The 19822-nt window shown below is 48.0% G+C and overlaps 9 protein-coding genes across 9 annotated transcripts; 3 read left to right on the forward strand and 6 right to left on the reverse strand.

Moving 5' to 3' along the window:
* Positions 1-1786: 1786 nt before the first annotated feature.
* On the reverse strand, positions 1787-3340 carry F4812DRAFT_447264 (uncharacterized protein). Its single transcript, XM_047935723.1, has 5 exons — positions 3307-3340; positions 3078-3242; positions 2688-3015; positions 2365-2620; positions 1787-2301 (listed from the first exon to the last, which is right to left on the reverse strand). Exons 2-5 carry the CDS (start codon positions 3100-3102, stop codon positions 2203-2205), a joined length of 708 nt encoding a protein of 235 aa, XP_047785612.1. The 5' UTR covers positions 3103-3242; positions 3307-3340; the 3' UTR covers positions 1787-2202.
* An 18-nt stretch (positions 3341-3358) lies between these two features.
* Positions 3359-5330, reverse strand: F4812DRAFT_250668 (uncharacterized protein). The gene is made up of 2 exons (XM_047930722.1): positions 4573-5330; positions 3359-4509 (listed from the first exon to the last, which is right to left on the reverse strand). Exons 1-2 carry the CDS (start codon positions 5117-5119, stop codon positions 3713-3715), a joined length of 1344 nt encoding a protein of 447 aa, XP_047785613.1. The 5' UTR covers positions 5120-5330; the 3' UTR covers positions 3359-3712.
* Positions 5331-6752, reverse strand: F4812DRAFT_250627 (C2H2 type zinc-finger-domain-containing protein). Its single transcript, XM_047930721.1, has 2 exons — positions 6531-6752; positions 5331-6466 (listed from the first exon to the last, which is right to left on the reverse strand). Exons 1-2 carry the CDS (start codon positions 6668-6670, stop codon positions 5542-5544), a joined length of 1065 nt encoding a protein of 354 aa, XP_047785614.1. The 5' UTR covers positions 6671-6752; the 3' UTR covers positions 5331-5541.
* Positions 6753-7412: 660 nt separating this feature from the next.
* On the forward strand, positions 7413-9007 carry F4812DRAFT_250832 (kinase-like domain-containing protein). Its single transcript, XM_047930723.1, has 2 exons — positions 7413-8276; positions 8346-9007. Exons 1-2 carry the CDS (start codon positions 7766-7768, stop codon positions 8903-8905), a joined length of 1071 nt encoding a protein of 356 aa, XP_047785615.1. The 5' UTR covers positions 7413-7765; the 3' UTR covers positions 8906-9007.
* Positions 9008-9109: 102 nt separating this feature from the next.
* F4812DRAFT_463836 (uncharacterized protein) lies at positions 9110-10168 on the reverse strand (the record flags this gene model as incomplete). The annotated part of the gene is made up of 2 exons (XM_047938272.1): positions 9110-9939; positions 10135-10168. The coding sequence occupies 2 exons, from the start codon at positions 10166-10168 to the stop codon at positions 9110-9112; spliced, it is 864 nt and encodes a 287-aa protein (XP_047785616.1).
* A 106-nt stretch (positions 10169-10274) lies between these two features.
* Positions 10275-11814, forward strand: F4812DRAFT_250840 (uncharacterized protein). Its single transcript, XM_047930725.1, has one exon. The coding sequence runs from the start codon at positions 10644-10646 to the stop codon at positions 11556-11558; it is 915 nt and encodes a 304-aa protein (XP_047785617.1). The 5' UTR covers positions 10275-10643; the 3' UTR covers positions 11559-11814.
* Positions 11815-13438, reverse strand: F4812DRAFT_250839 (glycoside hydrolase family 105 protein). The gene is made up of 2 exons (XM_047930724.1): positions 12272-13438; positions 11815-12182 (listed from the first exon to the last, which is right to left on the reverse strand). The coding sequence occupies exons 1-2, from the start codon at positions 13316-13318 to the stop codon at positions 12072-12074; spliced, it is 1158 nt and encodes a 385-aa protein (XP_047785618.1). The 5' UTR covers positions 13319-13438; the 3' UTR covers positions 11815-12071.
* A 1947-nt stretch (positions 13439-15385) lies between these two features.
* F4812DRAFT_463839 (uncharacterized protein) lies at positions 15386-16072 on the forward strand (the record flags this gene model as incomplete). The annotated part of the gene is made up of 1 exon (XM_047938273.1): positions 15386-16072. The coding sequence occupies one exon, from the start codon at positions 15386-15388 to the stop codon at positions 16070-16072; it is 687 nt and encodes a 228-aa protein (XP_047785619.1).
* A 798-nt stretch (positions 16073-16870) lies between these two features.
* Positions 16871-18989, reverse strand: F4812DRAFT_463840 (alpha/beta-hydrolase; the record flags this gene model as incomplete). The annotated part of the gene is made up of 3 exons (XM_047938274.1): positions 16871-17264; positions 17320-17490; positions 17551-18989. The coding sequence occupies 3 exons, from the start codon at positions 18987-18989 to the stop codon at positions 16871-16873; spliced, it is 2004 nt and encodes a 667-aa protein (XP_047785620.1).
* Positions 18990-19822: the final 833 nt, after the last annotated feature.

Below are 19822 nucleotides of genomic sequence, written 5' to 3' on the forward strand. Positions count from 1 at the left end.
GCTATCCCCTTCCCCTGTAAGCCTGCGGATCAAGTGATCAACAGGTTTGTATGCGACTAGTCAAGGTGAGAGACCGGATTCTCTGGTCAGCACACGCTTCTCCACGTCGCAAGGTTGCGGTGAACCCACAGAGAGCAGGGTTCTCCGCTTGGGTAAGAGCTTGGATGAGGCCTAGGTACGCTGCTATGCCGTGTTTGGAGAAAACAAACCAGTAGGGGATCCGATTCGAAAAATTGGGAAGCTACATTAAATAGGTAGGATGGAGGTTGAGTACAAGCAGAACCCCTTTGAGTCGGAGTTCTTCGTAATAAGTTATACATTGGCGACTTGAATGAATGATACCTAGGTAGGCATTTAATATATCTACGGTAACAGGTAGGTACTTAACCTTGGTAGGTAAACTACCTTTAATCATTAAGAAATACGCGTGATGTGGCGTCATAACGACTGTCGAGACTTCCCAAGAACGGGTAATATTTACCAGCTAAACAAAGGGTGACTGGGCAGCCGTCAAAGACAAGGGAGGACCACATAAGGAAATACCTAGCTCTCTTTCCCGAGGGAATATTACGACGCGTTTGTTAATTAGAGCTGAGAGCTAAGAGGTACATTACATTAGGTACATGTCTATGACAAGTTGAGGAAAGATCTGCAGGGGAAGTCAGGGCTACCCAATAATCATATATTGTACAATACAGTACCTACCTCATAGGTACTTAACCTAAGGTATTTTTCGTGGTCCCATCTCTGAGTTGACGATATCTGGTAAATTCGTATGTACTACAGATAGTTTCATGGTAAAAGGAGCCGTTATTATAGGTACCCAGGAAACAATTTCAACGGTTGAACAAGAGTTTATGTTAAGCTAGCTCGCATATTCTCAAGCTATGATACGCGTTACTACCTGGGTCTAACGTTGCAAGGAGGTACTCAGTGGTCCCAGCACCTTGGCACCCTAAATTGTTTCTCCACCTGTTTTCGTTTCTTTCCGCCAAGTCTAGACGCCGACCTAAGAAAGCCTGATGTACGTACTAGGTAAGTGAATAGATTTGAATACCAGATACCTCTAGGTAGTCAACTTATAGTTAAACCAGCACAGTGTTGTCTTCTAGTTTATGTCATGGTATAAGTCATATAAGTGCTTACCTAAGGTACATTAATTTACCTTAAGTACCTAAAATAACTTCAATTCCATATAAATCTCATATCCAGGTTAGGTACCTAACCTAGGTACCTAGCAAATACATCATTTTCGTAACCACAATCACTCCATCCATGAAAGAATTACAAGCAACCAACCAGCAATGTTTATTATTTCTAATAATTTCCTTTGTTGGTAACAATCAATTTGCGCTCTCGCATCTTTCTATCGGCCCTTTTCTTTCCTTGTAAGCCACAACCTTACCTGCTTTAGGGGACGGGGGGCGGTCTAAAATTACTCGTGTTATGTACATACCTACGTAGGAAAAAAAGGCGTCGGAATTGGGCCTCGGTAAGCAAAAGAACGAATGAAAATTTACTATATGTCCAATGCCAGGTACTTGGCGTCTACCCCAGCGCAAGGTAACGTTGTCTCCCGTTGGGGAAGCTCCAGGTTTATGTGCGGGGAAGATCTCAAAAGGGTTAAAAATCTTATGGGGACTTACCCGCCTGTACCTTAGCTGCTTAGCGGCCTTACATTAGTGAATGCGGGGTAAGGCGGGGTAGAAGCCCTAAAGTCATGGCATGCTTAAGCCTCGTAACAATTACTTGCTTTAGTGTAGGTACTGTAGTAGTGGTTACGTAAGCTGCGAATATTACTGAGTTTTGCTGGGCTAGGCCCTCTACTAGAAACCGTTTCCGAATGCAACATCAAATTACTCTATCTTCAGTACCTATGACATATGCCTGTATATAGAAGAGGTTAGGTACTTTAGGTTAATAGAGCAAGTCACGTCATCAACAAGAGCAGTTCGCCCGTTGAAAGGCGTATACCCTTCTACCACCTTCATACTTACCTTCATGCTTATATTCATGCTTAATATGAAGGAATCGAGATGAGACTCAGATCAATTCCTCAGATCAATTGACTACCTCCTTATCTAGCAACCACTTTGTTTCTTGGGGAAGTTAACTTAGGTGTAGGTACCTAGCCTAATATTAAACCGCCCATGTTACAGTCTCAATCGTAACACTCCTACCCGTAGCCAATTGACGAGTGGTCTAAGCCGATGCGCCGAAGATTTCCTCCACCAGGGTTTGAATTTTTGGATGAGCCTGGCATGCGGGCTTGTGGATTTTCCAATGAGCCTTTTGGCACTCCTATGTTCTCCAAGAGTGAGCTAAACTCATAGACGTGTAAATTACGGGGAGGTAATAACTGACCTTGTCGCAGTACCATGGATGTTTGCATCGGCCGCAGCTCCTTAACGCCTTTCCGATATCTGCTTGGACTTTACCGCACTGCCAGCAGCTCGGCTCTTCGAAGTTTCGAGGCTCTCCAGGCTTATAATTTTCAAGGGCGGCAAGGAATTGGGCTCGGCCCGGCTCGCGGAAGCCTCGATCAGATTCTGGGACTGACGATGTTATATAGTTACAGCTGACCTGTGGGACCAGTTCGCGGAGGTGCTGCATGTCCGATCTTAGAGAATTATCGTCAGTATCTGTACAAGGCAACTACTTTTTGGGGAGTTAAGGGGCCGACCAACTCCTGAATCTTGGCGCCAGTGCGCATCAACAAGGCGCCGACAATGATGACGCGGTATTTGCCGTTATATTCGGATTCTTTTGCACGCCAGTAGTTAATCAATCTCTTCCCCAGACCTGTGTCCAGCTTCGTACGTATCTCGACGACGTACTTAGCAATTGCCTCTTGATGCTCGGCGGTCTGGTAGTGCAGAAGTGCTACTAGAGGAGCATTCAGGTCATGCTGATTGACCAAGTGGAACAGACCTAGACCGTTGGGGTTTTCGTCGGTGACAAAAGTTTTATCAATGCTCAATGCAAGATCAAGATCTCGACTTCCCTCAAACAGACCTGTGAATAGCGTCAGAACCAAGAGTAGAGAGTAAGTATTATAAGATGGGCCTAGATCTTACGCAGGCCCCAGCGGGTCATGGCCATCTTTGCTTATTTCAGGGGGTGAGAGGCTTAGAGACGTGACGCTAATATCTAGCAATGGTGATGTAAATAAGACCAGACGAGATATGTGGCTATAATAGATGGAAGAGATGATTTGGGGGTACTATGGTTGGGTTGGGTACCTAGGTGAAGTCAGATTGAATATTGAATTGAACAGGGTGAAGATTAACTGACTGATTGACTGACTGATTGACTGACTGATTGACTGACTGATTGACTGACTGATATTTTCAGAGTTTAAGAAAAATAAGCGCTTTGAAGCTTCCAATGCACCTACCAGAGGTAAGCACGCAGATTAACTCGAGTTGAAGGAGAGAGGTACCCTTTACTTTTCTTAGCTTTGCAGGTACGGAAAGTAAGGTGCGTTCTAGTTCAATCAGACATGTGATTGGTCCATTGTCAAAGATTACCTAAATACCCCTATTTGGGATGCGACAGCCGTACCTACCTCTAATAGAATCAATCTACCTAAAGAGGTACCTAGACGTTAGGTACCTAACCTACCTACCTAGGTAACCATGGCGTCGTAGACAGATACGTCACAATAAATCTTTACTCTCGCGCAACGCTCAAGACTATCCGCCTCGATACCCTACTGAATCCTTCTTCGTTCAAACGTCAATGTCCGCATAACAAATTCCTGTCTGTTCGAATCTTCCGAGGCGTCTGGATAGTCCCCCCATCGAATCTTTGTATAACCCTGGGCTTCGATGCGTCCAGGCACATTCTCGGTTGTGAACCAGTCCTGACCACGCTCGTACTTATACGACTGGGCGCCGCGCCACCGGACCGCTTCTTCTTTACCGTTCCACACGAGATGGAATCCATCTTCTAGCGGAAACGTCCACAGTTTGGCACACTGGGCGACATAATTTAGTTGATTCCTCTTGCAAAAAAACGTTTCCAGGATGAGGTCGAGCGTTGTAAGGTCTGGACAGTACTCTCCAACCTGCATGCCCCAGCGCCCCTGCTTTTCGAAATCGTCCAACTGGAAGTCTGGTTCCTCACCCGCTTTCCGCGCTTCGTACCCTTTTGTCATGGCTGTGTAGTTGCCCGGTCTTCCCCAGAGCCTTGTCACGTTAATCATGGGCTCTATACGGAGCCTTTCCTCAGGGGGAAGCGTATACTCATTGGGTCTGTCTTCCCAACCCCACCAGTCGGTGCGAGACAAGCGAACAGATAAATGAGTAATCTTCCTACCGATAAGGAGGTTCGGTAGAGGTGGCAAGGGCTTATCGGATACTTCTTTCGAGTCGGCCTTGCTAGTACTTTCTTCGGGTTCGACAGGCGATACAAAATACGCATAGCCGGTCATGGCGTAGCCTCGACTCTCCTGTCCGTGGTGCCGACCCTTTGTCCCAACCAGACGAGATACACGCTCAAGCCCACCTGGTATCCATGTCAGAAACTAGGCGTATAAGACATAATTAGTTTATTCATGACTGGACTTACCTCCTTCCAAGTTTGCCTGCTGGATTGTTATCTCTACGGACGATATATTCGCAAATTGCCAATATTTTAGCTTTCTCACTAGCAATGGGTTCTCCACCGTGCGCATGAGTGGCATCGCCGGGGGGACGTCGTTGCTATCCCCGTGGAATACCATTATAGGGTTGACTTGGAAGGGTGTAAGGTAAGCTTCGATGTAGACCGCTCGGCACGTTTCGAGTAGCTCAACCGCGACCCGTTGCGGAGCGGCTTGCCCGGGTCTAGCGTAGGTCCTCTGGATATCGTAGAGGCAGTCGATGTCCTCGTAGCGTGTTAAGGCGTAGCGCCAAACTAGGTCGCGTAACTCCCTCGGGAGCCTTCCGAAGAGAGGAGATTGCAGTTGTGAGTCAACTAAGTCTAAGCGTTGTAGAATCTCGCTTGCAAGTGGCACTCTCTGCTCGGTTTTGAGACGCGCAGGATCAATCGGCACGGACGCACGCGCTGGTCGTGCCGTTCCGTCCAGCGTCTTCTTCCGGCCGAATTTCAGAAACTGGCTGACTCCTCCTACCATGATTGTTGTTGTATTGATAATTTGTATTGTGGGATATACTCTCGCAAGATTGCTCAGGTCGAACAAAACGAATACAAGCCCCGCTTGGTTGGCCCTTTAAAGGATGCGAACGGACCAATGGGTGGTTGTCTGTCAGCTAAGGAGACAAGGCGGGGAAGATCTCGTCTGTCATCCCCCATATGCAGGGATACCTTAGGCCATACACTCGTAATAGGTAACAAAGTATTGCCAAGGAGTGCAATTCGGACCTTTGGGACAACTATGGTGGTTTCTCTGTGTTTGCCGAATAATTTATTAGGAAAGAATAGAGCGCAATAGGGGTATATACCAACAAAGCTGTGACACTGGTCTAAGCAAGTAAATTACCTAAGGCTATTGCCCCAAGGCTTCAATTGAAACCTTCCTCGCCTTGAGGCGCGTAACTAAAATTGACGACCCATTCGACCATCGGCGCTGTCTAACTTGAAACGCTTGAGCGAAATGATGTTCTGTGCCCGTTCCAGTCTCCATCGCTTCCGCTTCTCCTCCTTATGCTGTATCCTATCACCTGCTATTCTCAGCTTGGACAGCTGCGCAGCAAGTATCGCCTCGCTGCTGCGCACAATCTCACCACTTCCGCTTCCTCCGCGTTGGGCAACCTCGAGGCTAGGACTTGGGGGCGTTCCTGGGCGGGATGCGAAAGAGTCTAGATGTCGGTTTGGATGCCGTTCCGGTGTTTCTCGGCGAGCGGGCCTGGGTTTGGCGTGAGGCTCTTGGGCATCAGGATTCTTCCGGTGTGAAATAAGCTTTCCGGACGGTAGGCGCATGGGCATACTGCTGTCGTGTTGCCCTTGCTCAACCACGACATTCTCAGACTGTGGCATTTCGTAGAATTCTTCGGTTTCCGCAGATATGTCGAATCGGCAATGCCCCTTGGCTACCATGTGTTGCTGAACACCCTCAACGGTGCTCCGCCGCTTGCCGCAGCATATACATTCTCGATAGCCGTAGATGATAAAGTGCAAGTATTCCACCACCATATCGAGGTCGATAGCCAGGAAATTTTGGAACGGCACGCTGAAGCCATGCGCAGTAGCCATATGTGTCATATTGTCGTCCAATAAGTCAGACTCTTGAGCGCAAAAGAGACAAGTGCCGGGGCTAAAATCCGGCGCTTGGGGTTCTTCCAGATCATCTTCCAACCCGTCTTCTGTGTCGCTGCCAGTATTTTGGTCTTGGTCAACAGTAGCATCATCGTCGCTCCTCTTTTCAGCGCCTGATGAGATCGTGCTTTTTGTTTGACTAGCGTCTATTGAAGGATGTGGTGCACTTCCGGGCTCAGCAACCTTCAATTGAAGCTTATAGACGCTATAGTTAAAGTATTAGCTTTCAAGTGATTTTTTTTTTTTTGTGACAAGAGCAAATCACTCACTGCTCGTCACTTTTAAGATGGGCTTTCCACGTTTGTTGGGCACTCAATTGCACGTTACAGAGTGTACAGAATGAAGGGGCTTTCGCAATATTCAGGGCCGGTCTATGCACGGCAGCGCTTGTGTCCATTTCATCGGCCATTTTGTCTGTATATAAGTCCCGGTACGGGTTTCGTCGAGTTGACGGTGCGGATTATCGTTGGAGAGATAATAGGAGGTATACAAGTGTTCAAGTCAACTCCATCATAAGAGAATGCGACGGATAGTTAAATAGATACATGGATGCACATTTTGCCTTTCGGCACGCTATGCTATATCCAGCCATAACAATGAGATTTTCGTTTCGTAGGCGTAGGTTTTCCATTGAGACAGAAAATGTGACTCGAGAGATGAATTAGTGAGTTGACAAGAAGTGACAAGAAATGACAAGGGATGAGTGAAAATGAATCATAGTTTTAGTTTCCTCGGCTAAAAACCTTACCACTAACTTACCTGTACCTCTTATGTACCCAGGTACCTACCTATGTATTTGGTGTCTAAACAACGAACAAACAGCATTGTTCTACTGCTAGGTGTCATTAGATTAGTTAGCTATAATTCAGTGATAAGATATCCCAATTAACTTGTCTATAGACTCGATATATGCCAGTGGGGACTGTCGGATTCGATATAAGGAGTTTCATCGAATGTTATGGTTAATCAGTAGCTTAATCACACAATTCTACAGCATTGCAATTTTCAAACAATATACTTCTAATATATAGAGGCTAGGTACTACCAGTATGAGACAGCCTATAATCGGCAACCCTTCTTGATGAGATGAAAAAGAGGCGTGGTGGCAGCAGTTTAAGGAATGAACTTCCTAATAGAGGCGATGCTGACATATCTCACCCGAGTCGAGTGAGATATAACGACACCCTTGTGATCTACAGCTTACGTACTATAAGACGCTAATAGCGATCGCGCTCACCTTTCGTGTTTCTAAGTCATGTAAGGTCCAGTTCAATCTCAACTCTTAGGTATAGGTTTGGTACCTGTTATAGGGTTGGAGAATAGTTTGACCTAGTTGCTTACGCCGCTAATTTGAAGCATGACTGATCGAGTGCTTTGAAATCGTAAGACATTTCTACAATAGGGCCTATCCAAGCTGGTAACCTCTGTCCCTATAAATGCCACTTGTGGTTTGTCTCCTATAGATTTTTCACCTTTTTTTTTTTTGGCCAAGAGCGTTTGAAGCATGGCGCCTGAGAGTGAAATGCCTACCGAAACTCTCCCTTTACTCCCCAGTGAGGTGACAGCTAAATGGCTCGGATCCAAATTGGGACACAATATCAAGTCAGTCACCTTGACACGGACCATGTTCGGCACGGGCAGCAAGCTATTTTACGCCATCGAGTACGAAGATGAAGTAGCCAACCCGAGCTCACGGCCGTCGCATATATGTGTCAAGGGTATATTCGACCCTGCAATGTTTAGATCCCAGCCATGGACTCTAAGTCTAGCGCAGCGCGAAGCTGATTTCTTCGCGAAGCTTGCGCCGGGGATCAAGCACATGGGCTATCCAAAGGGCTGGTGGGGAGGCAAAAACGACCAGCAAGGTATTGCCATCATGTCGGATTTGGTACATGAAGGATGCACGTTTCCACCCGAGGCTGCGTCCTACCCCCTGGAGACGGTACTGAAAGGTGTTTACCAAATAGCCGGCTTGCATGCCCAATTCTGGGGGAAAAGTCAAGAGGACTATCCATGTGAGTAACACGGGGCGGAACCCAGAAGTTGGGCATTGATACGAAAAAACAAAATTGACAGAAACGCAGGGATCAATAACAATTACGACCCGGCTATGACGATGATTACCGAGGCTTGGGACAGTGTCGTTCGAGAACCTGGGCGACCTAAGTTACCCGGGTACCTGATGGACGGCGCACGTATTAGAAAGGCACAGAAGAAGTACTACGCTCAGCGAAATCCCAAGTTCCGAACGCTGCTACATGGCGACACGCACATGGGCAATACTTACTTTACAGCCGAGGGGCACATGGGTTTCCTGGACTGGTCGGCGTTCCACTTTGCTTCGTGCTTCCACGACCTTGTGTATTTCGTGTCGACTATGATGACCGTGGAGGATCGCCGAATCCATGAGATGGAAGTGCTGGACCACTACTTGTCAACTCTACACAAGCTGGGCGGGCCAAGGCTTGACAGAAATGACGAAGAACTTATGATCGAGTATAAGAAATCCTACTTGACCAACTTGATTTGGCCCGTCTGTGGGTATGTCTTGCAGAGCAAGGAGCGCGTAGATGCCTTTGCTGAGCGCACAATCGCCGCGTGGGTCGACCATAAAGTTATTGAAGTGGTTGAATCCCAGCCATAAAGGTACCTGGCAATAAGGACAATATTGGACCTGAAGTGTAAGAGCTGAGGGCTCTGGGGCCTCTAATCCAGGATTGGCCATTACGATATCTCATGAAGTGGAAAAAGAAAACTCCTTCGCCAGGAATGTAAATTTATAAACCAGATATCGACGGAATTTCTTGTTGAACTTGGTCAACCTATATTAAGGGGTACCTAATACCAACTATCCTTTGGCTCCGCTTGTAGGTACAGCTGTAGCTGACGATGCACTACTGCCTCCATTGCCCCCGTTGCCCTTTACGACAACAGCCTGAACTACTTGCCCAGCAGAATTGAACACGATATTGACGAGCGCCGACAGCGGGTCGTACTTATATGTCTTCTGGATGAGACCGCCGTCCAAGATCTCCTGCGCGCCCGTATACGTCATGTTCTGCTCGTAGTTACCCACGATCGAACCCAACAATTTGCCTGCCGTGCCCTCGACCTCCTGGACAATGTTTCCGAGATTATCTATCAGGAAGTTTATCTTCGAGTCCCCGTTGACGATCGAGCCGAGTAGGCCGTCCACAGCTCCGATCACGACGTCGACGAGGTCTGTAGCCTCATTAAGCACGTTGATGAGCAGCGGGTTCAGATTCAGCGATTCCAACGTCCTGTTCACTATATCGGCTAGGTTGCCTAGCCTAATTACCAGGTCCAAGTTCGCGTCGACGTTGGCGATCGTGATGTTCACTTTCCTCACCCCGACCTGAATACCGGCGTTGAGTTCCACCAGATTTGCCACTTGCGCGGCTAGATTAATGTCCGCATTGAGGTTGTCCACGTCCAGCTCGATCCTCCCAACATGTAGTTCTGGCACTTTCAGAAGAACATCCGGAGGCGTGCTGCCATACGAAGGAGCACCCGTTGTAGTCTTGCTTCCACTACTACTACCTGTTGTCGTTGCTGATGATGATATTATGGTAGAATCGGTCCTTGTAATAGTGTCCGTAAGTGTTGCTTGCGGTTGCGACGTGATCCCTTGAGATGATGTTTCTGTTGGACCTGCATCTGATGTCGAGGAAGCAGTTTGCGCCAAAGTGAGGGTGAACGGTATCAACAGCCTAAAGGCAATAACCTTGGAAATGGACGACTTCATTTTAGGGATCCAGATATCATTGATTTAAGACGAGGCCTAGAGGCAGCAGGCTTCTGTTTAGAAAATAAAACGGAAGTTCAAGAAAGAATTGGTTCAAAGCGCCATACAGCTCAGCGAGGATGAAACTAGAACCTTAAGCATGGAAGAAGTGCCTCTATCAAATGATAGGGAAATTGTAAGCACATTCAAATGTAATATTTCATATACATTACAGATACCTAGGCCCAATCTGCGCTCTGCTACTTAATTTCAACTATCCTTGTAGCATGTAGACGACGCTTATCACGGGAACCATCCTGGGATATTCTCCGTGCTAGCCAGGGGTTTCATGGCTTTCTAGTGGCTAGAGCCCTCTCCGGCACATCTTGCCAAACCGAAATCTGGGAATTGAGTTGTCATCGCATTATGTGCAATCTCTTAAAAACTTGGAATGAAGCCCCTAACCTACCTGGTATAAACAAGGGTATTAGGTATAATACAAGTGGTGTTGATGCTTGAAGCGCCCACCTCCACGATTCGGCTTTATATGAGGTCCGCGCGCCAGTCGTCCTTACTGTTTAGGTAGACAGCTTTGTGAGATGCTGTCGCTCCGTCTGACACTCGCTCTCCAGGAAAAATGTGTTACCACTTGTTACTTTCATTGCTCTGCAGCTCGTCGCTAGTAGCTTTTGGCATAGCACAAGGCGACGGCTATATAGGCTACGACCTCAGAAGGCGCGGAGATCCGGAGTCAGTCAATTACGAAACGGCAGATACGCCCGGCGTCGACCTACCCGAGGAACCAGATGTATACCTCAACGCTACCGTATCGGTAGGCGAGATCGATATCGAGGTTGATAACATAACCGCCAAGATAAATCTCGACGCCAGGGTTTTAAATCTGCTACATTTTACAGCCGGCGTGGCTGCTTCGATCGATAGGGTGTCTCTGAAGATCGAGAACGTGAGCGCGAAGGTGGAACTGGAAGCCAGACTTGGAAATGTTGTCCAGATGATTGGAGATGTGTTGAATACTGTTGACTTGAATCCTATTGTCGCGACTCTCGGAAAGAACGTTGGCAGCATCGTCGGAAATCTTACCGACGACCTGGGAGAGAGCTCAACTTCGTCATCAAGTACGGCTTCCGCAACCAACTCCAAGAGAGACGTGCTAGATTACAACCTAGCCTACAATATCCTCTACTCTGTTAACGACTATTCCGGCCAGACACACACTAACCGTATTCTGGCGCAGAACGGTAGCATCTACGATTCCCTGCTTGATAACGATGGAAACGAGCATGGTCGTCAAGTAGTAGGTTACTACAGCAGAGACATGAAGTTCACGGGACATAACAGAACCATTACCATTGATGGGAAGACAGAATATGAGCTTTCTTACGAATACAAGCCATTTCCGGGTCTAGATGCCGTTGCAAATATCTATGTGACGCCATCAGGACAAGTGGTGAGGACACAAGTTATAGCTGAAGGGCAAGGAGGAGGTACTAGTACTATTAGCGATGATGCGGCCGACGATGAGGGCGCTTAAAAAATTGGTAGATGGATAATGGTTTATGCACCTCTACCTCCTAAGTTAATTCGATACATGACTTATTCGTGAGATGAGTGAAGAATTCCAAGGTTGTTTGCGCTGTATGAAAAAGGAGTTAAATAGAGGGAACTTCCAGCGTGTTTCCCGCCTAGCCCTACCCCTGCCACTGCCCCGCTCACCGTCCTCTTCCCTGTACCACGTACCCACCTAGGAGGTACCTAACCTAAAGCTAGCCGGGCTAGTTCGATCTTGCAAACGCGAATTCCCCACAACCATCTATAATCCGATATCTCCGATCGAATCCATCCCCATTTATTTCTTTCCTTTTCACCTTCACTCTTTTTTACGCGTGACGTGATTCTCTTCTTTAGCATGGAATTCCAACCCGATAACGTTGCAATCCGGCTTACCGTCAGCATTGATCTTTTCTACATAGGGAAAGACGCGGTGCCTTGATTTTACCCGCTGTCCAATTTCACCGTGCCGAAGCGTCGAAGCTTATGCCCAAGTTCAACCTTCAAACGGGTCCTGCGTTAAACGCCTCTCCATCTCATAGGACGCAAGCATGAACGATCCAGCACCCCTGTGGTCGTTCTCAACCAGAGGTATCGATATGTAATACTTTGTTAAATTACCATCAGTATACTTAGTACCTAATACTTCCATTATATGCCGTAAGTTGGGTAGATAAAAGTGTATCAAAAGCTTACCTCGTAAGTTCCATTGCTGCCGAGGGAGCCAACTTCGACAGTCCCCTCCCAATTAAGAAGATCGTCCTTCTCTTCATCCACCTTCACGAAATTCTCCACGAGCCCATTGTACGCTTTGCGCGCCGGCTCGAGATACTCGCGCTCGTCGAGCAAGCCCAGCCGGATGCCCTTTAGCCAACCGAGGGTAAACATGGCCGAGGCGCTGCTCTCGATGTAATTTCCCGCCGCTCCCGGATAGGGCTGGCTCATGATAAGCCACCAGCCACCAGAATCGTCATCCTGCGCTTCCTTAAGACCGGCCGCAAGGGTCGTGAAATACTCGACGAGTCGTTCGCGGCCAGGGTGGCGCGGCGGGAATAAGGGGATCGCCTCGAGAAGACTCATAAAGTACCAACCGACGGCTCTTCCCCACACCAACGACGCGGCACCCGTCAGGGGGTCGGCCCAGACTGCTTTTTTGCTCTCGTCGTACCCATGAACCAAGAGCTGCGACGTCTTATTCCGCGTATGGGCGTCGATATTGTCGTACTGGCGCGCGATATCGTCCCACGCCGTCTCGTTATCCGCGTCAAATAGACGCGTCCACTTCGCGTAAAAGCTATCCGCCATGAAGATGCCGTCGAGCCACATCTGGTTGGGGTAGTTAGGATCGCGGTGCCAGAAGCCGCCGGTAGGGGTTCGCGGGTGCCGATCTAACTGTCTACGAATGACGTCCGCGGCGCTCTTGTATTTATCAAGTTGCGTGTGCTCGTACCACCACAATATATTGTTGCCAATTCGGTAGTTGTCTAAGGAATAGAAAGTGCTCTTCCAGTCCTTAATTGTACCATCTTCTAAGACTACGGGGCCATCGATCTGCCCCCGGTACCACTCTACATACGTCTCGGACTGGGTGAGGTCATACGCAGCCTCGTATCCTGAGTAGAGGGTTGCTTCACTGTATCCCTGCGTCGGTTTCACGCCGTGCTTAATAAATGAGTCCGCGGTCCATGTCAGATACGATCTGGAGGCCGCAGCCCCAGTAACGAAGGCAAGGAAACCCTTCATATTAACAGAAGCATAGAACTACATACCACTACACAAGTGATACTCGCCCAAACTATTCTATATATTTGACCAGGCCTATCGCCATGGAGTCGACTAATTTATCTACAAAAATAGCTATAAGGTAGGTACCTAACGTAGGTGGTAGGTATTCGCCAAATGGACTAGCTGCCTACCCCAACTTCGTAGCTAAGTTTCCACCTGTGAGCTCACTGGTTGTGGAGATGCCTAGCAATTTCGTGTGGTAAAAAATACGCTATAGGTGGGAAAATTCAAATCGGTTTTTTTCCCTCCTCCTCTTCCTCCGCCTTTACCTCGGTGACCTATTACCTACGATTGGTGCTGGCTACCAGGTAGGTACGTAGCAAATTAGATAAAAAGAACATACCTATCAAACTAACCTTTGGTTTAAGAAAGCGCAACTAGTGATGCATATGATGCATCATAAACCCCCAGCAGACCATCGACATCAGGTTAAGCACATGTACAATACGGTAAGTTATGTTGCAATAGGCCATACGCTAATAACATCTTGCTAGGTACAATCCAAATCTCGACGGACAAAAGCGTTTTGTGGATTCGTGCAACCTGTTTTCCTCCCTTTTAGGTAGCCTCCTGTTAGGTACGCCCGGTGATGGATGTCATATACAGAGTGAGTGTCAGGGCATAGTAAACAGTATATTATGGAAATCTAGTATCGCCTAGCCTTTTTATATTCCTCAATGGAGCTACTATAAATCCAATCATTAATTTATAAGTACATATCTCGTTGTTCCAATTTGAATCAGAGATACGTGGGACAACTGGAGTGTCGAAGATAGAGAGGAGAGAATGTATTGTTGATTTGTTGCAAAGAGGAGAAGAGAAATGAAAGAGACGGAACAATTTAATTATCTTCTTAGGCACGCATTGGCATGTAAGAGGTACCTCCTCTAACTTAAGTACTAGCCTTACTTACAATATACTTATAGAAAGTCCACCTCTAGCTTGACTCTTCTTGGAGTTCCTAGCTTCTTCCCTTCTCATGCGAACCTTATCCTTTACTATACAACTGTATAGGGTATCTTACTAATTCGTTTGATTCCTCCTAATACCTCCCAAAGTGCCCCTTCAACATCCTCATACACCGACTAAACCAGAACTGAGCGTAGAACCAATCCCTTGTCCCGTTAAACCTCTAGTACAAAGAAGCTATAGCTGTACGGTTGCCTTGTCTTATCCCATGTCTTATCTACCTGAGTTACACAATTCTTCGTACTTTAATATGGTTTATGTGCTCGCCTCTTGCCCGCATCCCTATGAACCCTGAAGGCAGGTTATAAAGTACTATATAAGGCTATGGTGATACCTTCCTACCTAAACGTAGCATAATCAACTTTATATAAGCGCTTGCCAATCGTCTCTACATAAAATCTACTTAACAGTTACACGTTAGGTAGTGACCATACGACCAATTTCAACCTGAAGGACATACGCGTCTGAAAGCCTGCATACCTACCTAAGGTACTTAGATTAATCAACTATGGTTGTTTGTTTCCTCGAGGCTGTTTGTTACATGATAACCCTCTGATTGCCTCAGGGGACACAAGGTGCCTTCTAGGTCGGTCATCACATATCAGGTATTCACGTAATATCAGATTAGTAGCATGTCCATAGCACGGATCGATATCCTGAGTTACATACCTAGCTAAGCATCTTGGGACTATATTCATATTGATTAGCGAATATTTTAAAGCTGGCACCAAGTTGACCGTTGACAACTAGGGACCTACTGACCTAGCGTACCACGCGTACGAGGTAGCATGTTTGGAATATAGAAAAGGTAACATTCAGTAGCACATTGCTAGAGGTACCTAGTTTCTGTCTTTATCAGAGCAAACACGTCCAGCAGCATCTCGGGATTTCCAAGGAGGGCCAGCTTCTTCGTTTTAAATAGTCGACTGCAACTAGACATCTTATTATTATTATTTTTGGTTCGACTTCAACATCATCCGCATCGCCTTCAAACATTCCCACACACTGACGCCAATATCAATCAACCAGATACGCATGCATACAACACCTGGCGCAATGAAAGCATTCACTTCAACGTTCCGCCAAAGCGGTTCGCGCCTCATTACTAGCTGTGGCATGACTTCGCCCCTATCTCTTAACCCCTCCCCCTTAGCGAAACTACGAACTATTCCCAAGACCCCCCGCCCATCTCAGCAAAGACATACCTCGTGGATCGCGTGGGAGCAGCCCGACCCTGCGCTCTACAGCCCGCCTCACGTGCCTCTGAGCACTGCGAGCCGGAAAGGAGTCAGCGATCCTGCTGCCCAATACCCTTGCAACATCGTCGAACAGAACACGACCACGACTACGACTACCGAAACAGTCGCCGTCGTCGTCGCGGGAGCAGACAGCCGGGAGATATCCCCGTCGGACACCATCGCCTCCTCGCCCATCCCAGAGTACACCAGTCCCAGTCCCGTCCCCGTCCCCCAAACCTACCACCAGAAGCGCTCCATGCAGATGCACACCGAGAGCCCCGCGCGTCCGCTGCCGCCAACCACCCTCCTCCGCATCCTCGGCGAAACCGCGACCTGGCCGAGCGACAAGCCCGAGCTCCCGCACCAGCCGCGAGTGCGCAAGTCCTTCGCTTGCGCGCGGGAGAGCAGCGAGTCGCGACGCGGCGAAGCCGCGCAGCGCCGTCTCCGGACTCGGGACGTCCAGGAGCGTCGGGGCGCTAGCGAGAAATCGGACTACCTAAGGTAAAGTCTGATTGGGGTTGCTGCCTCTGATTCAAGGCGCTCGTACGTGCACGGGAGGAGGTCTGGACTTGAGGGATGCGATCGACGAGTGGGTGAGCAAGAGTACCTAGACGTTGGGGGAAAGATATAGGGAGGGGAGATGTAATGCCGTTGAATTAGGGGGAAGAGGGGAGTGGGGGAGGGGTACCTAGATACCCCTGAATACGGATTTTCGTTACCCTCACGTTGGCTTCCTTATGATACGCGTCTGATTTTGTTTAGAGCAGGCAGGTACCTAATGTTGCCAAATTAGCGTTTTCTTTAGCGTATGAACTCTGGCCCACGTTAGGATGTAGTTGACGCGATGCGATAAAGATTTCAGACGAAATCATAATCTCAGCTAGAAACATATCGCGACAAATTTTACCAGGTGGGGAAAGGGGGGGGGGGACTTGGATATCCTTTGTAACTCGTGTCTGTAATTATCCTAACATGATGAATTTACACAGCTTTGCGATAATCACGCTCAGTCTTCTTGAATCAAGCCCCCCAAAACACTCTCGAGAACAATCATAACGTAGGGTAGAAGTAGTAGCCCATCCTCTAGTGGGTAAACGCCTATACTGTTGCGACATAAACGCTCCGGTAATCGTACAGAGCAAACTCTAGAAAAGAAGGAGTAAAGAAATGGTATGTAGCGGGAAACCCTCACCCTGCCCCTGATACACTTAGTTCTAAACCGAGCTTTACATTATCCCAACGCCAAGCGAATTAACCCTGCTAAGAGTTTCCCATGAGACGTAATGAAATAATCTATATAAAATCACTTCCGCGTTGCGGGAGCGTAACGAACGAAAAGACGGTCGAGAAAGTGCGAGTGCCTGATGCCGTTGGGCCGTTTAGCCGAGAACTCGTCTATGGCCTCCTGGACTCCGTATCCGCAGCGCTCGACAAGGTAGCATACGACGAAGTAGCCCGTACGGTTGAATCCGTAGTGGCAATGAACACCAATCATGCAGCGTTCATTCCCCGCGCGTTCCGCCTGCTCTTCCCGGACCTGGTCTACTAGTTTAATAAAGCTGGCTACTTCTGCATCTGTTGGCGGAATTTTAGATACTGTTGGGAATTTGTGATACTTGATCCCTTCCCCGAAACTCTTCGGGTCGTACACCGGATCCGCGTGGCTAATGTCTATAATATCCTTGATTATGTGGCCCCTGGAGGTGGGTTAGTAAGTTGCTGTGAATCAAGGATAGAAAGAATAAATTTTACCACTTAGAAGCGAAGACCTTAGGTGAGTGTTCTTCATCGACCTCGCGCAAAGTTTTCATAGCACGAAAGATGCCACCAATAGGCTCGGAGACGGGCTGGACGCTCTTCCACTTGGCAAGATTTTTAACATCCCACTTGCCATCGCGCGAAAGGTGTTGTAATTGCCAGCCGCTGTTTGGTATACGTTAGGAAGGTAATACTATTCAAATAGATAGACAGGGGTCAACTTACAGAGAAAATCGGCCCGTAATATGATCGTTCATAAAATCGCCTATCAACCCTGCTAAAGTGCGAACCGTAGTTGGCGTGTAAAGCATGGCATGTCCGGCTGGTAGAATTGCTGTCTTGACGACCTTGGCCGGATGTCGTGGCTGCGGGGGAATACCACCAATGGCATCTTCCCTGGGCGTAGTAGGATCTTCATCGTGATCTTCCACGTGCACGGTCTGCTGCTGTTTCCGCGCAAAATCGTCGTCTGTGATAGCCTCGATCGATTCTGGCATGTGCGCCCGTGGAGCTGACGAAGTATTTACCGGGGCTGCGGCATCTACGATGGCACCCGTCTCGCTGGCGCTCGACAAAGTGTCAGGGGAGCTATCTTCCGGGTGTGACTTTGAGTTTACGGAACGGGCCTTGTTGGGAGATGCGGCTCCAGAGCCAATTGCCGGTTGCGTTGTCGACTCGAGGAGACTGCGAATCTTCTCTATTTCCGTGGGTGGCGTTACTGTATCATACTCGCCACCAATGAGATAGACGGGAATACTAAGGCCTGTCCAGGTGGGTTCGTCAAACAAACCTCCGACAACCTTCCCATCTTTGGAATATTTCGGCAGCGCGCCCCATGCCATTCGACGGAATACGGGTGTCCGGCTCTGGCTATTGAATTTGTCTTGAAGCTGCCGGGTCTCGAGATCTGCCCCAGGACCAACGAAACGCTTAACGCTAGCGCTTTCGGGGCCACCCCATCTATCCCAAGCCCTCCAGAGATTAAAGATACAATCTGGAAGTGAGAGGAGCACGCGGATGTTACGCACGGCCTCCGGCGGTGGCGGCCCTGATACGGGGCATATTGCAACAAGTCCCATCACATGGGAGTGTTTATTAGCAATGCGGGCTGCCATCGCGGTCCCCATACTATGAGCAATTAGGACAAGCCCCTGGTCCTTTTCCCGATAAGAATCTATGACGGTCTCAAGCAAATCAATTAGAGCATCCGTAGTGTATGCGTCCCACGACTTTGGGGCAAAATGGGATAGACCGCAGCCGGGCAGATCCACGGCCAGGCAAGAAGCCGAATTAACAAGGCTAGTGAGAAGCGGGTGAAATTGGGCAATGCAACCTCCGAGACCGTGAATAAACACCACCAGAGGTAAGGGTGCTGGATCCTGAGGAAGCTCATCTGCTTTGGGGTGGCGACGATAGAAGACACGAATACCAGGGTAAGTAATCCCGCTCCGTTTAGCAGTGTATGATACTATCTCGGAGTGTTTCCGGAGTAGTGGGGGATCTATAGCGTCCGCATCTTTCGACTCGGCCCCGTTGGCTCGGGTCTTGGCCATTCGATTTCGTAAGTACAGAAACCATACACTACCCCCTAAGACGATGATGGCAGGGCCGAGGACCTTTCGCCTGGCTTCGACAAAAACGCTGGCTATGCGGGAATAAGTCATTGGGAACAATTCAATCCTGCAATAAGAAGAATATATGGGACGAAGAGGTAGTTATTAATGGGAAATGTGATGAGCCCAATGTGGTAATGGCAATGGACCTTGACCGAGTCGAAGGAATCGGTTTGCTGTCGCGCACCATTTCTGGGAAGCGAATAGGATGTAAGGAGATTGTTGAATAACGGTTGATGCGACTTACCAATTTTAAAGGCGCTGGAACAGGATATTGGCGGTCGAAGCGAAAAGCACGACCAAGAAAAAGAGAACAAAAAAAAAAGTAACAAGCAATATCAAGTAGAGCGTCGTAGTGGTTGATTTGTATGTAAGTGAGTGAGTGATAACTTAAAAAGAAAAAGATTGGGAATGTTATCGTACGTGGCGACCCGTGTTGATTACTTCCTCCTTCTAGAATAAAAGGAGAGATTGTATTTATTATATGCGACTCATGCAATATTGAATGCTTCTGCTTCTGCTTCCTCTCGATGGATCGCAGTTTCGTCTCGAGATGATTCGCTGGGCTGCAACCCACAAAGAAGATTTTTGGAATAAGATAACGATGTCAGCGCCCTTAGGGAAATATATAGCAATGTTTGGTGGTGCGATGCTCGCCGAGACAAATAAAAACCCAGTAATTGCTAGACACCATAAGATCTAATAAGAAGAATAAGATAATAACCCGTTTAGCTTGTGGTTGTACAGCATAATATGTGAGGTGAGGAGCGATTCCAAGTCTTGGAAATTGATTCGACTAATCAGATACGGCGGATATGGTACGGGCGAATGCTAAGCTAAACTTCCATTTTAGCACCCGAAGAGCCAAGACCAACTATTTCGGA

The sequence above is a fragment of the Daldinia caldariorum genome, assembly GCF_022478825.1.
Source record: "Daldinia caldariorum strain CBS 122874 unplaced genomic scaffold F4812scaffold_28, whole genome shotgun sequence".
In the NCBI taxonomy this organism is placed as follows: domain Eukaryota; kingdom Fungi; phylum Ascomycota; class Sordariomycetes; order Xylariales; family Hypoxylaceae; genus Daldinia; species Daldinia caldariorum.

Bases quoted from the DNA above. Each gene is read 5' to 3' on its own strand.
- F4812DRAFT_447264 (XM_047935723.1), bottom strand. From the start codon at position 3,102: ATGGCCATGACCCGCTGGGGCCTGC. The intron at 3,016-3,077 runs GTAAGATCTAGG...CGCTATTCACAG, and splicing joins CATGACCCGCTGGGGCCTGC to GTCTGTTTGAGGGAAGTCGA. The intron at 2,302-2,364 runs GTCAGTTATTAC...TGGAGAACATAG, and splicing joins ATCCATGGTACTGCGACAAG to GAGTGCCAAAAGGCTCATTG.
- F4812DRAFT_250668 (XM_047930722.1), bottom strand. From the start codon at position 5,119: ATGGTAGGAGGAGTCAGCCAGTTTCTGAAATTCGGCCGGAAGAAGACG. The intron at 4,510-4,572 runs GTAAGTCCAGTC...CATGGATACCAG, and splicing joins GCAGGCAAACTTGGAAGGAG to GTGGGCTTGAGCGTGTATCT.
- F4812DRAFT_250627 (XM_047930721.1), bottom strand. From the start codon at position 6,670: ATGGCCGATGAAATGGACACAAGCGCTGCCGTGCATAGACCGGCCCTG. The intron at 6,467-6,530 runs GTGAGTGATTTG...CTTTAACTATAG, and splicing joins CATCTTAAAAGTGACGAGCA to CGTCTATAAGCTTCAATTGA.
- F4812DRAFT_250832 (XM_047930723.1), top strand. From the start codon at position 7,766: ATGGCGCCTGAGAGTGAAATGCCTACCGAAACTCTCCCTTTACTCCCC. The intron at 8,277-8,345 runs GTGAGTAACACG...ACAGAAACGCAG, and splicing joins AAGTCAAGAGGACTATCCAT to GGATCAATAACAATTACGAC.
- F4812DRAFT_250840 (XM_047930725.1), top strand. From the start codon at position 10,644: ATGTGTTACCACTTGTTACTTTCATTGCTCTGCAGCTCGTCGCTAGTA.
- F4812DRAFT_250839 (XM_047930724.1), bottom strand. From the start codon at position 13,318: ATGAAGGGTTTCCTTGCCTTCGTTACTGGGGCTGCGGCCTCCAGATCG. The intron at 12,183-12,271 runs GTAAGCTTTTGA...AATTTAACAAAG, and splicing joins GCAGCAATGGAACTTACGAG to TATTACATATCGATACCTCT.